At 42.2% G+C, this 18,149-nt stretch overlaps 1 protein-coding gene across 2 annotated transcripts in view; it reads right to left on the reverse strand.

The window, feature by feature from the left end:
• The window catches only part of prdm6 (PR domain containing 6), a 158,980-nt gene that overhangs the window by 34,715 nt on the left and 106,116 nt on the right, over positions 1-18,149 (reverse strand). For both annotated transcript variants that reach the window (XM_049579643.1, XM_049579644.1), the window contains exon 7: positions 1,924-2,305. In XM_049579643.1, coding sequence (XP_049435600.1) covers positions 1,924-2,305 — 382 coding nt within the window. The remainder of the gene's footprint in view (positions 1-1,923; positions 2,306-18,149) is intronic.

The raw sequence follows: 18,149 nt of genomic DNA on the forward strand, positions 1-18,149 counted from the left end.
CTGACCCTTTGGAACAAGTTTGTTTTGATCTCACTGCTGCTTGACTTTAGCTCTTTGTTTACTTTCCTCACTTCTGTTTCTCTTCTCGTGTGCTGAGCTGAACAGACAATCAGAGTGATTTCATTCGCTGACAGGCTTCACTGTCTCTGTCGATGCCAGTTCAACATATTGATTCGGCCAAATAAAAAAAAAAAACGCCACGCACAGTGCAGGCAGACACACTGCAGTGTGTCTTTTGAAACACTAATGAAGACAATCTTCAATGGGAACTGTACCTAAAGAGTTTTCCAAGTTGATCTGACTCACCAGCATTGATGGGAACAAATTTGATTCTTAGAAGCATCCCAAAGTAGGGGCAGAATTTCAAGGCACCTTATGATTCAATTCCGATGATACGATCTATAAAGCAATTGATGCATTTGATGCATCAAAATTTTAAATTTCTATACATCGTTAACTTTTTCTTGCTGTGTTACTTCTCACTACTTTTAAAACAGTGTAATGATCCATACTTGCACGTGATTTCTGTGTATATGATGGAGCAGAAAAAAAGTCTCTGAGTGACAACACGAGGTTTGAGTTGGATGTCCTACAACTGATGAACATTCAGGTGACAGCTCTAAAGTGGCAGGACTGTAGGTGGAGTGATGCTGTGATGGGCATACTGGTCTAACCCCAGTCCACACCAGTGTGAGGCACAGTGAGGCCTTGAAGCTCCAGGACTCAGGCCTGTTTGGCTTGTTCAGCTGAATCTGATCTGCTCCTCTGTCCCATAAAACCTTCCTATTGACAGGCAGCTCCACATCGACCCTCCCTCCCCCCTCCATATCCAGCACACATTTTTCTTCCCTATGAGTATTAGTTTATTGAATAAGTGGCATCTGTTTTCCTGGCCCCGTCACCGTAAGGCGAGGTATTTCTCACTGACGCACAGCGTTGATTTATACGCCGCTCTGACTCTCCCTGCAAAAAAATAAAGCTAAGCAAAAAATTTCCAATACATCCTCCGTCCCCCCCGACACACACACACACACACACACACCACATCTCCTCTTCCTCCCTCCACGCTGTATATAATTAAGTTGGCAGATGTTATACACACTCAGACACTTTTACACTCTCTTCACTCTTATCCACAAACTCCCACTTTCTGTCACACACAAACTGTGTGATGATGAGACAAGCAAAGTAATAAATAGCTAAACTAACGTCTGGTTTGCCGGCTTCCTCTGAAAAACTGCGACAACAGGTTTTAAAAACTCGAATGCTGTGTCATATTCATCACGTTAATGCAAATACAAGTGTTTCTGGTTATATTACAAGAGATACACAGACACTAATGTTGTGTAAGTGTCATTTATAAGTGTCAGTTTTGCCTCCATACCTTCAAGGACATGGATGGAAAAATCTAATTTTCTTTTCTTTACAGCCATCAGAAATAACAGGAAACAACTGTGTAACTAGGCTGGATGGGAGATATCAGAGTCCTGAAATGTAAAATACTCTATCTGGGAATCTCAGGGCTGTAACAGCAGCTATCAATGTTGCAGATACATATTACATTTATCCACAATGCTTTCTTAGTAGTCAAAATCTTGATTTGATCAAAACTTTGAAGCTCAAAAAATAAATTGGCAAACTTCTGAAGCAACCTGTGCATCAAAGTCTGAATGTTTTTCACCAAGACATGTGCACCATGGGGCCCAAAGTTAAAGCTGATACAATGGTGTTAGGCTTTGGAGCTGTTTAGAGAACTCTGATAGATGTTATTAATGTTTTTCGAGCTAAATGTCAATGTCAACTCTGGTGGTTTGGTAGTTTTTACAAGCGTAGACAGGAAGTACATTACAGTCTCTTCATACCTGTTAATAGACTTTTGGACTCAAGAGAAGAAATTAAGCATCTTATTTGATGCCATCTTACCTGTCTGGATTCTGCGGACAGACGTGCATCTGCAACAGGATCCTCTGGGTGAAGGTCTTGAAACACTGGCCACACTTCCACAGGTGCCAGTCGCTGAAGTCGCTGCTCAGCTGGCTGGTGGAGGTTGGGCTCGCCAGGACTCGCTGGTTCTTGGACCCTAACTGGCCGTAACTGGAGTCCGACTGAACCCCGACCCCGACCTTGTCCAACAGGGAGAAATTCCTCGGGCAAGGTGAATGAGGAAAGACCATGGAGCGCATGAGGGTGGTGGAGGGGGTGGAAGAGGAGGAAGATGAGGAGGAAGAGGGTTTGCCGTTCTTGTTGAAGGATTGGAGGGACTCCTGCCTGGTCATGGCTTCCACCACTGTGGCTGGGACATTTACTGGAGACAAAACAGACAGAAATGATCTGGTTACGCAGGTATTTGGTGGTTCCGAGAGAACGGGTTTGGAGAAAGACTTTCACAATAAAAGTTCCCTTAAATGAGGAAGATCAAAACCACAGTGCCTTTATACACTGCTTACAACTGAACTGGGTTATGCTAAAGTTGGTGAAACTAGCATGTTAACTTAAACACATCAACATCAAGTTAAATCAGAGTCTCTTACAGCAGTGACTGAAGTATTTCTAACTCATTTTTAATTCTCCATTACAATTTCTTTTGAACTCATGGCGTTCGACATCTGTCCTGGACTCCAACCTAAAGGCATTTGCACACCAAGTGCATAAGCATTTCTGATATTTGATCAAAACTGTTGCGCACATAAACCTTGCACACTATGTCTGACGCATTTGCTCACTTGTTTCTCTCAAGTGCAGTTACCTCTCAAGGCTGTCACCACTCTTTGCCCACATCTTACATTTGGCACCATAGCTACCTGAGTTATGAAATTATACTGTGCAGCAATTAAATTGCACTCTGCAGGCAGCACCATCACTGCTGTTGTGCATTCCTGGATAAGCTAATATTACCGTCTCTTTGTTGTGGAAAATTTTAAAAGGACAACGCTGCCACATATTTTCACTTTGTTTTTTTCTTGTTGGCCACTTCTGCACCGTTTGTCTCTCTTGTTGCAGATGTGCATGTCTCCCTGATGCCGCTGGGCGCTATTAAACAATCACGGTGATTGGCGGTGGATCATGCCGACATGAAAGGATGGCTTTTTGTGTCGGTATCTGATGCCGGAAGTCACTGACCAAGCATCGGTTTTTGATGACTTTGGAGTGAGACTGGATAAAACCTTTCCAAAACATTCTGTCAATTCCAAACCATCTCAAGGCCTGGAAAACATTTTTTTCTGATTTTATAACTTTTCCAGGAATTGTATGACCCTGGGAACCCTGATGTTTGAAAGCTTCTCCCATGGTCATGAGCTCTGGTTAGTGCCTCAAAGACTCAGATGCAAGCAGCAGAAATTAGTTTTCTTTGTTGATTTTCAGCTGTAAAGACAGAATGAGGAGCTGAGATATCTGCAAAGAACACAGAGTAGAACCAGCATGTCCTCATGTTGAAAGGTGTCTATTAAGGTAGTTCAGTATCTGCTCAGGACAGCTTCTTGTAGATGCATTCTGGGTATGTCCAACAGGGAGGAGTCCATTGACGCAGACTTGGGAGAGTCTCAGGATCCCCAGGAGGAGCTGGAGGACATGGCTGAGGGTGAAGGCCAGCTAGGCTAACCTCAGCTAGGCCTGCTGAAATCTCCAGAGCAACGCCACACTAAACGCAAAAAAATATACTTTCTCTTTAATCTGTCACGGGGACAAATTCTCGTCTGTGTGCCGTGCTTGATGAATAAAAGCAATTCTGACTTTGCTGTTGTGATGGAAACAGAAAGCCAGCCACACTGTCCTAACTGAGGCCAGATCCGCCTGGCTAGCCCAGGGCAAACTGCAGCTCCTGGTTCCAGTGAATGGAATTATGGGTCTAGTTAGGCTGTTTGGAGTCTGTTCGTTAGTGCAGTTACAGTGACATACTGTTCCTCTCTCTGACCGCAGATATGTTTCTCAAACTATGGCTGTGGCTCAGGGCCCAAACGGGGCCTCAAGTCTGTTTCTGGTGGGTTACCACATGATGGGCAGTTCTGGTGAGGTTTCAGTTACTCACCCACTACAAACCCACTACAATGTGTACTGTTACTACTACTAATAATGCTTCTGCCACAGTTAATGGTGCTGCTACTCCTGATATCACTACCTCTGCACTTGTTCTACTTCTACTGCAGTGATGGTGACATTAACAGTGATAATACTGCTATTACCGGTCCAGGTGGCACCTCTACCTCTGCTCTTGCTGCAGCATATACTAACACTAATACTATGTCTATTATCGCTACTAGTACTCAGCTCCTACTCCTACTTCCTCTTCAAGTGCTATTGCTGCTACAACTAGAACAGCTTGTTATGATAGCACTACTACGATATTTATTATTACTGTTACAACAACCAGTAGGGAAAATGCTGCTTCTACTGATTCGACCAGTATTAAGAGCGTTAAAGGGACCGTTCATCCCAAAATGGAAATAGATATTTTTCCTCTTACGTGTAGCGCTGTTTATCAGTCCAGATAGTTTTGATGTTGATGGTTGGAGACATCTGCCACAGAGGTGTTTGCCCTCTGTCCAGTGTAATTAAACTAGATGGCACTCTGCTTGTGGTGCTTAAAGCCCCCCAAACATTTGAAAACTCAACAGCAATGTCTCTTTCCAGAAACCATGACCAAGATAATCCACAGACCTTGTTGTGAGCAGCTTCATGTAGGAACTCTTTTAACTGAACTACGATCCAAATCACCACGCAGAAGGAAGCGTGCATCTCCTCTAGACGAGAAGCTCGTGCTCGTGACAGTGTGAGATGTAAACATTAATGGGTCATCCTCCGCGGCTGAGCTGTAACGTTAGCTAGCTTAGTGGTGCTAGGTGAGCTAGCAGTGGTTGCACACTTCATAATTTCAAGGAGACATTGCTGGTGAGTTTTTCATATGTATCTTTTGATGCTTTGAGCACCATAAGCCAAATGCCATCTAGTTTCATTATACTGGAGAGAAGACAGAAATCTCTACGGCCGATATCTCCAACACTCAGCAACTCACACCAAACTAGACTGATGGCACTTGCCTGGGTCCAGACTTTTGAATCCGCCCATTACACTTAGTTCAGGTTGACTGATTCGTCAGCAGTTTCTCGATTAAAATAAAAACCAACCAATGAGCTCAATGGGGGGAATAACAATTAACCAATCAGCATCCTAGGGGGGACTAACGCCATTGTCAAGCATTGCACTGAAACCAACTAGGAGTATTAACAACAATGGCGGGCGCTACAGACAAGATAGACGCTGCTAACGAGGCTTAGTCAACTGTCTTCTCAATATTGCCCGACATAATTGTTTGTTTTACTTTGCTGTTTAAATTAAGTGTAATCTGTCAACCTGCAGCAGCAACCATGACCTGCAGGGCAAAAGCCACTGTAGTTCCTCCTGCGTATCTCCGCTGGCTTCGATAAATGTCAAATGATGTGTAGACTCTGCCTACTTGGCACACTGCAGGCGTAAATGACGTTAGATTCAGGTGGATATGTGGGTCTCTAGTGACTGATCAGGGAAAACCCAATCTCCCTCCCCCATGAAAATCAGTCAGAGCGGAAACAATGTCCGACTGAGTGTTACGAGTTCAGGCAAAAATAGCACTGCAGTTAAGAGGGGGAAAAAATGTTGGAGTGAACTGTCCCTTTGAGGATACGCTCATGTGTTATTTCATTTATGGTTTTAGTTATTCTGCAGTCATCTTTAGTGTGCTGTATTCTTCATATTTTTATTAAGTGCTCATAATTTAATTTATTCTGTGGGACACTTTGTGTCTGTTTCGATAAGTGCTTTGTAATAAAATAACTGAAGTTAGAAGCTGGCGAGATAAATGTATGAAGCACATAAAATGGACAGATTAAGGATACAGAAGTGTTGCTGTCCAAGTACAATGACATTAACAAGAAAACACAGATTACATAAACGTGTGTAAATTAGATTTTGGGTGAACCAGCTGATCCCAGCTGTCCTCACTTGACCCAGAATACTGCTGTGTTCTCTTTCTGCAGTCTGATTAACTGACAGACCTGGACTCCATAACCCTACATTAGGTTTGAAATGACATTAAGAAGGCTTGTCTTACATTAACTCACTGTGGATGGTTTCACTTTTTATTTTGTAAAACTGGTTTGTTTGGAAAAACTTGGCATCATCAAGTGGCAGAGAGTCAAACCGTCTGACTTCCTCTCCCTGACACCAGAGAGTCATTTGTGTCCCGTCGTCCACCAGCAGTGAATGAACCATGGCTGTGATCCTTCCCAAACCTGAACCAAGTTGTTTTAGTTACCAAAACTTAACAAGATATTAAACATGATGGCAGATAGATTATTCTGGAAGGCAATGACAAATAACTTATTTTGTCGTTTATGTAGGAAGTAGTGTTGCACAGGTCAGCCCACATTAACCCGGCCCATTATCAGAGCCAATCTGCCCAACCTGTAAACACACACGTTAATCAATGACCCAAACCTGACCGGAGCCTGCAAAACAGAGCTGAGTTTCTGGCGACAACCTACTTCCTGTTGGCTATACTTTATGTTTTCACTGGTATTACAATATGAAACATGTGTTTTCTTTTTAAAAAGTACAAACGTAGGAAGACATGAAGTACTCACCAATATTTTAAGTGGTCACATCTTAAATAGTATCTTGAGCTAATATTCTACGTGGTTTGTTTACATGAGCAGACAGCTGTTCAGTTCAGTGGTCTGTTTTGTATGATGTTACTGAAGTGCATATTTAACAGATTCAGTGTGGACAGAGAGGCGCTTGCTCGCTGTTAGGACAACACATTCTCACTATGACCTTGTCGCATATTGATATTTGGTCATTGACTTTCCACGTCCACATATGACGTCCAAGGTACCCTGGGTGTGTTGGTTGTTGAGGTTCTGGGACGCCGTGTCAACTTCAGCCTGTTACATGCATTGTCTGTTTTCAAGATACACTTTTGTTTTCACAGGAAATGTGCAGTTTGCATACAGTCTCTTTCAAATGTACAAATGCACATGGTTGGGTTTAGAAAAAATAACAGGGTTCGACTTCACATTCATACAGGAAGCAAAGACCGGCGGTGAAATTCGGTGGTTGTTGGTCCCATCAACCATCCCTCCTGCCACCCTCCTTGGACGTTGGCCCCTCTAACTTATGTTGTTGTCTGGCTGTGTTTCTCCCTGATGCCAGGCACTGTTACAGAACTGACCGTCTATGTATTGTGCTGATGTGAAAGGACTTTCTTTTTCGTACCCCTGACCAAGCACTGTTATTCAATGACTTGTTTATATTTTTACTGGACATTATGGCTGAGAAGGGCGGCATGGTGGTGTGGTGGTTAGCACCCTCGCCTCACAGCAAGAGGGTTGCCGGTTCGATCCTGGGCGTGGGAGCCCTTCTGTGCGGAGTTTGCATGTTCTCCCCGTGTCAGCGTGGGTTCTCTCCGGGCACTCCGGCTTCCTCCCACAGTCCAAAGACATGCAGATTGGGGACTAGGTTAATTGATAACTCTAAATTGTCCGTATAGGTGTGAATGTGAGCGTGAATGGTTGTCTGTCTCTATGTGTCAGCCCTGTGATAGTCTGGCGACCTGTCCAGGGTGTACCCTGCCTCTCGCCCGATGTCAGCTGGGATAGGCTCCAGCCCCCCCGCGACCCTCAAGAGGATGAAGCGGTTAGAAGATGAATGAATGAATGAATTATGGCTGAGAAGATTTAAAACAGACATGGGGGAAAGTCACACATGTGCAAGTCACAAGCAAGTCTCAAGTCTTTACCTTCAAGTCTCAAGCAAGTCCCAAGTTAGTTGTGATGAGAATCAAGCAAGTCAAGTCAAGTCCCTGCTATAAGTCAAGCAAGTCAAGTCGAGTCATTGCTCAGGTCAAGCAAGTCACAAGTCAAGTCATATGTCACATACAGCAAACATCTCCTCACGATCTGCTAGCTACATGTCCTCTGAATATGCTGTCAAAAAGTCCGGTCTCTGTAGGCAGCCCAAGCTCCGCAAATGGCAACAAAAACATTTGGGTCCAGGCTGCACCAACCAGCCAGCGAGAGACCAGCGAAAGCAAGCACACACACATGAACGCGGTGCCCATGTCTCACAGGCACACGTGAACGCAGTTAGAGCTACAGGCTACAATGACGATGAAATCAGAGCTAGCCATTGTGTTTGATAACACTGTTGAACGTAAACAGAGGTGATGCCCAACGGTGCTTAGCGTGCCTTTAATATTGAATTAAAGCCAAGTCCTTTCGAGTCATCTGTCTCAAGTCAAGGTCAAGTCTCAAGTCATGAATACAAAGTCAAAGTCAAGTTGAGTCTTTTATCAACGTTCATCAAGCAAGTCTCAAGCCATCATAATTGCGACTCAAGTCTGTCTCGAGTCAAGTCATGTGACTCGAGTCCCCCATCTCTGATTTAAACATGTCGGACTACAACAGATTTTCCTGATCAGAAGCAAAGTAATGGAGAGCCTAACCACAGCAGTACTGATGTTAAAGCTGCTTGCTGTGTGAGAGGGGCAAGGCAGAAGTATTCAGAACTTACTCAGAAGGCTGCTTTGTCATTGTATAACCCACCTGCCTTAAACCTGCAATATTTTCTAACATGGGACGTGCGGGCGTTGGGTCAACCCTCACATCAACAGTAGCATGATTTGTAGAGGTTCATTTCGAGGGGTCATTAGAGAAAAGTTACTGTATTTTTTCTTTTTTTGTACCATATTTTACTGATGAACCATCACTTTGGACACAACACTACACACCAATAAATAAAGCAAGTTAAAAAGAATAAAAAGATAAAAAGCAAGTTCTGCAATTGTCAAGAAATATAAAAAGGATAGAAAGATTGACTCTTCAGTTTCTGAACACACCATGCACTAATTCAGGAAGACTATATTGTCTTTTCCCCTCTCTCCAACATCGCCGTGCTGCCCCTCTGCAGTCGGGTCATCATAACCATTTCCATCCGTCATCAGCTCACCTCTGTCATCAGGCCACCAGGCTCCATTGATCCTCTAATAACCTTATGAGGAGATAATTACACCATTTGTAAGTTGCCCGCCGGCGCTATCGACGGCCGCGTTACGCGCCGCTCGCCAACACTTAATTCATTTTGCTACAAACATCGCATATACAAAAAATGCAAGTCAATACGGTTTGGGCTGCACATGAAATGCATCATCAAAATGGGAGAATTATGCAGATGCTGTTTGCAACATTGCAGAGTCTGTGTTTTCTTTCTTCCACAGGGGTGTGACGTGAATACAAACTGACCACAGACTCTGAGCTCCACGACGGAGCGCAAACTTTTACAATCAACTTTTCAAGCCTTAAAGAGGTGAGACTTCAGGAGGAGTATCGGCTTCTGTTTCTGTACAAGTCTTTCTGTTCATCTCTTAAAACTCTTCCTCCTCCTTCTCTTCTTTACTGTGAGAAACGAGACGACCCCTCCCAGCTGACCTGTCTTTATTTTCTGTTTATATCTCTTTCTCCCTGCAGTCTGACAGTGTGCAGGTTACATTCATCAACATGAATAAAGTCTAACAACTGCAGAGGAAACACAAAATTAATCCATAAACCCATTCAGGAGTGAAAAACATGAACTATGATTTTAAATTTGAACGAAACTCAAATGATCTTTATTTGCCATTTACAGCCACAGACTCGTGACAGTGACTCTTTTGGGTATGTTACTCAGAGAGAAGACTGAAAATGTTGGAACGCTGATCATGTTGTTTTGTAATCTTGTTAATGTGCTGACAGCATATTTTTGCATAGTGAATACGGTGACATATTCTTACTCCTAACTCATCACATATCGCCACCTAATCAGTGGACGTTTGACGTCTACATACACCATGCTAGGTCCTAATCTATCTATCTATCTATCTATCTATCTATCTATCTATCTATCTATCTATCTATCTATCTATCTATCTTTTTTTCATCAGTGTCTGACATGGAAATCCCGGACCAAGCAACATTTGTTGCTCTAGTGCGTACTTGTGGCAGCAGGGCGGTGTTTACGGGATTAAGTCGAAATTAACTGCAGTGTGTGGGTTCATGGTGACCAAGAAACATGTCACCAAGTGCAACAGTGTGGCTCACTTAGTACGTTTCCAGTCACAGTGAAGTGGAGCTACAGTTCCAGCTGGACGAGGACATCTAACTGGCCTACTGTCCTTGTCCCAGTACACAAGCACGGGAGGGGAATCCATTTATTGAGCCAAGTATGTGCGACTCCTCTACGATAGGTGGAGATATGCCCCCTTTCAGCTTGTTAGTATTGGACCTTTTTCCTGTTGATCTATTACGTCACAGACCAAACAATGGACAAACAAGTTAGCTACGGTTAGCTAGCAGCTAACTGCTACCATGGTGGACAACTTTACAGCTCTGTACATTTGGTCCGTCCAAAAAGTCACGGCTCTGGATGTAGATTTCTCCATGTTGTTACCGGCTTCTTCTTCTCTTACACATTTAATGCTATTGGACTTCCGGGTCAAAGCCTGGGGCGGAAACTGTGGAGCATGCTCAGAGCGCCTCGGCCAGTTTGGGTCTGATTGACTGTATACATGGAGGAGTCACATGATCTGGGTGTGTTAGTCCGACTTTAAGAAATTTGATTTAGTATGATTTCAGTCCGTTTTCATCGGACTGACACAATAAATCCATTTTCTCTAATGTCATGTAAACTGATGAACACTGTGGCACAGAGAAAGAAGATATATGAAGCTCTGATACACACAATACTTGTTCACTGCACATGGGAGTTTTACATGTATATATGCATTGCGATATGGACATAAATAAAATGTAACTAACTAAATGGGAGAAAGTTTGACTGTGACTCCAGAGACTCTCCTGTTTGTGTCTTTGCTTCCTCCGAGTGTCTCTGTCTTCCTCTCTTTACTGGTATGAAGTACAATTTGGATGATGTTGCCAAAGCTTTGTTAGAAATCAATAACGATAAGTTACCAGAGATAATAAAGTCTCATAAAATCAATGGAGGCAATTATAATAATGGTAATAATAATCCATTATATAAAGAAGAGATGTGAATATGGAGCACAGAGGAGTTTACTGCAGAGGTGGAGAACAGGGTGAACGTCTTCTTCACTTTTCCTTTCCTTAATTCCTATTGCTCCCTTCTTCCTGTACTCTTCCTCTTTCTTCTCCTCTATCTGTCCCTCACACTTACAATAAAATCTCTTTTTCTTTCTTCCCTTCTCCCCCTTGTCTCCTCCTCTATCCTCTACCTTTTCCTCTTTTCTCCTCACCTGAGAAAAAAAAGGTGTTACAGAGAGAGAGTATGAGATGATGATGAGGAAACGAGGAAGAGGAGGAGAAGGATAAAGAGTAGAAGAGAAAGACAATGATGATTCTCCCCTAAAGTGATTTCTCCTCCTCCGTCGGTGCACATGTTGATGTTGTTAGGCGGCGGCTGGGCTGCGGAGCGTCAAGCCGACAGGCTGTGATTGGATGGAACGTGCATGAGTAAACAACCACAGGGTGTGTGTGTGTGTGTGTGTGTGTGTGTGTGTGTGTTTGATAGTCTGCTGAGTATGAGTGTGTGTTAAGAGTGTGTGTGTGTGTTTTCTTTGTTGTGTGTTCATTTGTGGTTTGTGTGTGAGTGATCATGTTCTGTTTGTGAGTGTGTGTGTGTGTGTGTGCGAGTTTGTTCTTGTATGTGCTTATGTGAGCTTGTTTACACAGGTGTGTGTGTTTAATGGTGTTTGTTGTGTGTGTTTCAATCTGCTGAAAGAAATGAACCCTGACTGTCAAAATCTTTGGAAACTTGAAGCTGCACTCGGTAACTTTAATTAATTTGTCATATTTGCTGTAACGGTATATTCACACAGCAGATAGTCTGTTGCCATGTAGCGCTTCTAATGGCCTCGCTGTAGCTGAATGAAACAGCCAATCAGAGCCGAGGAGTCTCTAAAGCAGCTGTCAATCACTAATCATGTGGTCAAACTACCAACAAGGCAGCGCTGATCAAATATGAATCAAGATTCTGTGACTGCACTGCCTATTTCTTGCCTCAAATGTTTTCAGACACCAACACAATCTCAATCCGACCTCATCACATATCGACGTTTGGTCATGATCTTTCCAAAGGTATGATGTGTAAGGTATGTTGACGTTCTGGTACGCCGTGTCAACTTCAGCCTGTTACATGCGTTGTCTGTTTCCAACATAAAGGCACTACGTTGGTCCAACACTGCAAATTGGTGTTTCATTCCTTCAACAAAAAGCCAATACACATGGTCGGTGGTTGTTGGACCCATCCTTGCCATTTTTTTTATGGTGTCTGAAGCCACTGCCCAAGTGCTGGTATTTGACAACGTCAGAGTGAGACCGACCACAGACGACAGCAGCAGCATCCACTTTTAGAATCGCTTTGTTTTTGGGGGGAACATTCTTACAGGTAAACAGTTGTCAGAGCAGTTACTGCACAGCAGGGTGACAACAAAACTTTTCTGTAAGAATTTAATCAAATTTAAGGGCAGGTGTGGTGCGACTGACAGGAATAAAAGATGGTTTGCACTAGGGCTGGGCGATATTGCAAAAAATGTTATCACGATATATTTTTTCATATCGATCGATCTCGATTTTTATCACGATATGTAGTTTTTGCTGATTCTGCCAGCTCGGGGAGCATCCTGATTGGAGCTTGAAGAAACAAGAGATTCATTGAAACTTAACAATAAAAGTTTAATAACATAAAACACTAAATAATATGCTTTTCCAATATTGAGAACAAAATGTTTTTACAGGGTATATGCAGGAATCCTGAGGTTAATTCCAATAGCTTTTTAAAACTTTTTTAAAGACCTTCCAAAAAAACCTTAAGACCTCATCGCCACTTCAGGCTGTTGTTAGCAGCAACGCATCTTTAACTTAGTAAACATACAACAGAACTCAGATAAGATGAGAAGGAATAAAGCTTGAAAGAATAAATTAAACCAAAGGCAGCTTTATTAAAATACACCTTAGGTCATAACAAATAACACAGCACCGTTTACGGTTGGTTTTTTTCCCCTTTAGCCATATGTAAACTCAAAGAACGAGAAGCAACGTCAAATAAAAGCTTTAACTTATTGAAACATTGTATATAAACTTAACTTAAACGCATAGTTGACGTTCTGCATTATTTTTGCCGTCCTCGACTTCACTGTCACTCATTTTTCCTCCTTTTTCCAACTTCTCTCTCTGTTTACCTCCCGTCACAACTGTAGCCACGCTTACAATGAGAAGTGGGTGTATCCTGTCTGCATGGCATACGGTAGCCGGCAGACTCTGATATGCTGTTGTTGCGCTTACTTTTGCCATATGATATCGATTCAAAATGTCCCATGCTGATAATTGAGATTGATCAAAATTTTATCACGATCTCGAATTGAGATCGTTTGATCGCCCAGCCCTAGTTTGCACACGTGTCAAATAACATATCTGTCATATTTGGGTGGCACGGTGGTGCAGTGGCATTGTCGCCAAGAGGGTTCCCAGATCGGACCCAGAGTGGGGGAGCCCTTCTGTGCAGAGTTTGCATGTTCTCCCTGTGTCAGTGTGGGTTTCCTCCAGGTGCTCCAGCTTCCTCCCACAGTCCAAAGACATGCAGGTTAACTGGTGACTCTAAATTGTCCGTAGGTGTGAATGTGAGTGTGAATGGTTGTCTGTCTCTATGTGTCAGCCCTGTGATAGTCTGGTGACCTGTCCAGGGTGAACCCTGCCTCTCGTGTCAGCTGGGATAGGCTCCAGCCCCGACGCCACCCCTAACAGGATAAGCGGTTACAGAAAATGAATGAATCATATTTGTATTTTCTTATTTATTTATGTGTACTTCTGTTTGCAGCAGGGTTGCCAGGTCTGTGTGACAAAAGCAAACCAGTGGCCAATCAAAAAGACCCCAAAACCCGGCAGAATACCAGAATATTCTGCCAAACCATTCACAGATATTATTTGTGTAATATGCATGCAAAATCGGTCCCAACCAGGGACAAAAAAATTCAATAAGCACAATCCCTCTGGCAGCCCTGGTTTGCGGGCTCATTTGCCTTGAATTGGCCCTTGAGGGATGGATTAAGTATTTTTAGTTGAACTGAAATCCATTTCACTGAATGCTCGGAGTAAATATAATGATAATGATGTGAAGTGAGAACAACCACCAAACTGTTTGATTTCTATGCAGCAGGTTTGGGGATTGCTTTTTAATTGATAGACACTTTGTGGCTTACACTTCCTTCACGAGCACATTGCAGCACCCAAATACAGTAGTTAACCAGGGAAACTACTGGGAAAGTGGCTGCACTGTCCAGTTCTCAGTCTGAAAGTGCTCTGTCGATGCTCCCTGCGCCAATAAAGGTCAAAACTTTAAATGTCTGTTTGACTGAGGACACAAAGTCACAGTCGTGCTGTCTCCTCTGCAGAGTTTTGACGTCACACTCATCCTTTGTGGGCACAATCAGCAGATAACGATGCCATGGAAAACCCAAATGCAGTTAGTAGCAAACTGTCTTTAATTCAGAGCAGAGCTGCTGTCTCAGTTTGTACAAAAGAAGAGTAATCTAATTTCACATAATTTGGATGTGAACAAACTTTTTTCACTGCAGGGTGGAACAAAAGCAAATCCTCCAGTCTTTGTTTGCCCTCTGTCAGTGTGTGCGTTGGTACACGATGTATCTGCGTGTCTCGTACATCTGTGCTTTTGAAGATCAAATGTCTTCACATGGATAGAGACAATTAAAGTCATCTCAAATCTGAGTTTTTGTTAGTTGAAGCATACGACTTTAGTTTGTTGTGTTGGCCCTCGTACATCCTTCAGATTATGGAAGAACTGACAGAAAAATCATCCTGTCAAACTGGTCCATCACTGGATCACTGACTCCGGCGCAGCACATTACTGTAGCATACTTACTACCATATGAAAGAGGGACTGGTCCATTTCAATCTACACTCAGTTGCCAGTTTATTAGGTACACCTAGCTAATACTAATGCAGTCTAACACAACAGTTCAGCGACTAATCCAACTGTCGTTAAGGGTCATAATGTTCATGTTTGTTCAGTGTATATTTTGATCTGACTCTGTTTCTGACAGCAATGCGCACAGCTCATAAAAACAAAACAAAACTGCACATATCAATGTTAATCTGCAGGTGACATAAAACACTGATAATATTTATTACATTTAATCCTTTGAACTCTGCCATAGAAGCAGTCCACCAGTTCATAATTTGGTGTTTTTCCTAATTGTGATGTCATTTCTGAGAGTATTTTCAAATGCTTCATATCCCTAAAATCTGTACAACGTAAAAGCTAAAAGTTATGTCAGTCAATAAACTATAATAACTGATAAAGTATAGAAATGATGTCATTTTTTAAATATCCAAATATCAAAAAAAAATCTAAATAAAGAAACATAATCAAAATATTACTTAAAGCTCAAAACGTTATTTGAACTATGTGCAGTTTTGAGTTTTTGAGATGTGCTCATTTTTACAAGTTTTGATAGTTTCATTTGCAGTAGAATTATTTCTCCAGTACCTATGTTGGTATTTTTTGATATTTCATATGCCTTAAAATCTGTACGACCTGAAAGCTAAAGAAAGCTAAGGTTATGTAAGTCAATGAACCATAACAATTTAACTAAGAACTGAAAATGTGTCATAAAAAAATCCAACATTCCTATCAGCCTGCTTCCCTGCTCCTCTGGTGCCACCGCACAATTTTCATTTGGACCGATGGAGCATAACGTAATGACATCATCACAAGCAGATAACATTATGGAGCAAAAGACAGGAGTCTGAGCTCTATGTTGCAGAATCAAGACTGAATGCTCTCGCTGTTATAGACTTGTTTTAGGTAGATTTTAACAGGATCATGTAAACTACAATCTCCTGCAGCCATGACAGGAGAACACTGAGGTGTCACCTCGTCTTTTGGACTGTTGTAGCATAATTTAATGATGTCATCGCATGTGGACAACATAATGGCACAAAAGACAGTGGCGTACGGTAGGTAGGACGGGCCCCAGTGCCAGATTTGGCATCAAAACAGCTACTGTATATTTTATAGTATCGTCACATGATCAAATACAGACTTGACGTTGGACAACATCAACATATGTATTACCAATCATCACTGCAAACCTGTATATGACACAAATACCAAATGAAAGAGGAGATTATTAATTAAATGCATTATTAAAATAGTTTATTTACAGTTTATGTAAAATGAACATATCATTTTGTTCTGGATTTCTACTGACTATTTCACAAAAGAAAAAAATAAACATTGTCGGAGACGAGTTTGTCATCTTGAGGGCAGATACAATAGATGATAGATTTGTAGTTTAACGTGACTTCGTCTTTGATCACAGGCGTGTCTCTGACGAGGCAAGTTGAATCACCTGTAAGGGCTTGTTCTCTGCTCTGAGGAGAGCGGGCCCTCCAACTAGGCCTGTCACAATAACAAATTTTGCTGGGCGATTAATTGCGTCAGAAATTATTGCGATAAGCGATAATATTGCGTAATATTGTGCTTTCAAGACCATTTTTATTATTGTTGTAATTTTGCTATTAATAAATAATAATAATAAAGGCATATTGATGCAAGTACACCATTTTAAAGAGAAATAAACATTTATTTAACAAGAACATTTACGAAAATTTAAATATTCGAAATAAATAAATACAAGAAAATAGACTCCCAGTCTCCCACTCTCGGGTGTGCAGTTAAGTTGGTCGTATTTGCTCTTTTTGTTGAGATGGTTTTAGAACAAACCCGGCACACCAGCTCGTCCAAATTACTGGGCTCCCCTCTGTCATTTGGTTTAAATCCAAAACACGTTCCTGTCTCCCTTTTAGTTTACCGTGCAATTAACCGACTTATTGCATATCGCGACAGGCCTACCTCCAACCACTCTCTCCACTGGACCCCGCACCCCATAGGCCCAGGTGCATCCACACTACCTGCACTGTCTATATTTACGCCCCTGGTCTTAGCTCTCTGTTGCAAAAGAATGAACACTCTAGGTCTTGTTGCTTTTTACTTTAGATCGATTTTAAACAGGATCGTGAAAACAACAACCCCTCGCGGCTGAGTGCGGGAGGTTTGTTATCAGAGGGTCAAACATTCTCAGTTAGACAGATAACTAAAGTCATTAGGGTTTATCCTCTGAGGGCCACGAACTGTCTGCACTGGATATCATGTCAATCCATCCAGATATTGTCAAGACATTTCACTTTGGGCTGACACGCTGCACCAATGAACAGACATGACAATCACTTCAGCTGCAGCACTAATACTTATACTTCATACAGTACAGGCCAAAAGTTTGGACACACCTTCTCATTCAATGCGTTTTCTTTATTTTCATGACTATTTACATTGTAGATTCTCACTGAAGGCATCAAAACTATGAATGAACACATGTGGAGTTATGTACTTAACAAAAAAAGGTGAAATAACTGAAAACATGTTTTATATTCTAGTTTCTTCAAAATAGCCACCCTTTGCTCTGATTACTGCTTTGCACACTCTTGGCATTCTCTCCATGAGCTTCAAGAGGTAGTCACCTGAAATGGTTTCCACTTCACAGGTGTGCCTTATCAGGGTTAATTAGTGGAATTTCTTGCTTTATCAATGGGGTTGGGACCATCAGTTGTGTTGTGCAGAAGAAATACACAGCCGACAGCCCTATTGGACAACTGTTAAAATTCATATTATGGCAAGAACCAATCAGCTAACTAAAGAAAAACAAGTGGCCATCATTACTTTAAGAAATGAAGGTCAGTCAGTCCGGAAAATTGCAAAAACTTTAAATGTGTCCCCAAGTGGAGTCGCAAAAACCATCAAGCGCTACAACGAAACTGGCACACATGAGGACCGACCCAGGAAAGGAAGACCAAGAGTCACCTCTGCTTCTGAGGATAAGTTCATCCGAGTCACCAGCCTCAGAAATGGCAAGTTAACAGCAGCTCAGATCAGAGACCAGATGAATGCCACACAGAGTTCTAGCAGCAGACCCATCTCTAGAACAACTGTTAAGAGGAGACTGCGCGAATCAGGCCTTCATGGTCAAATAGCTGCTAGGAAACCACTGCTAAGGAGAGGCAACAAGCAGAAGAGATTTGTTTGGGCCAAGA

This window comes from Epinephelus fuscoguttatus, linkage group LG6, assembly GCF_011397635.1.
Source record: "Epinephelus fuscoguttatus linkage group LG6, E.fuscoguttatus.final_Chr_v1".
Classification (NCBI taxonomy): domain Eukaryota; kingdom Metazoa; phylum Chordata; class Actinopteri; order Perciformes; family Serranidae; genus Epinephelus; species Epinephelus fuscoguttatus.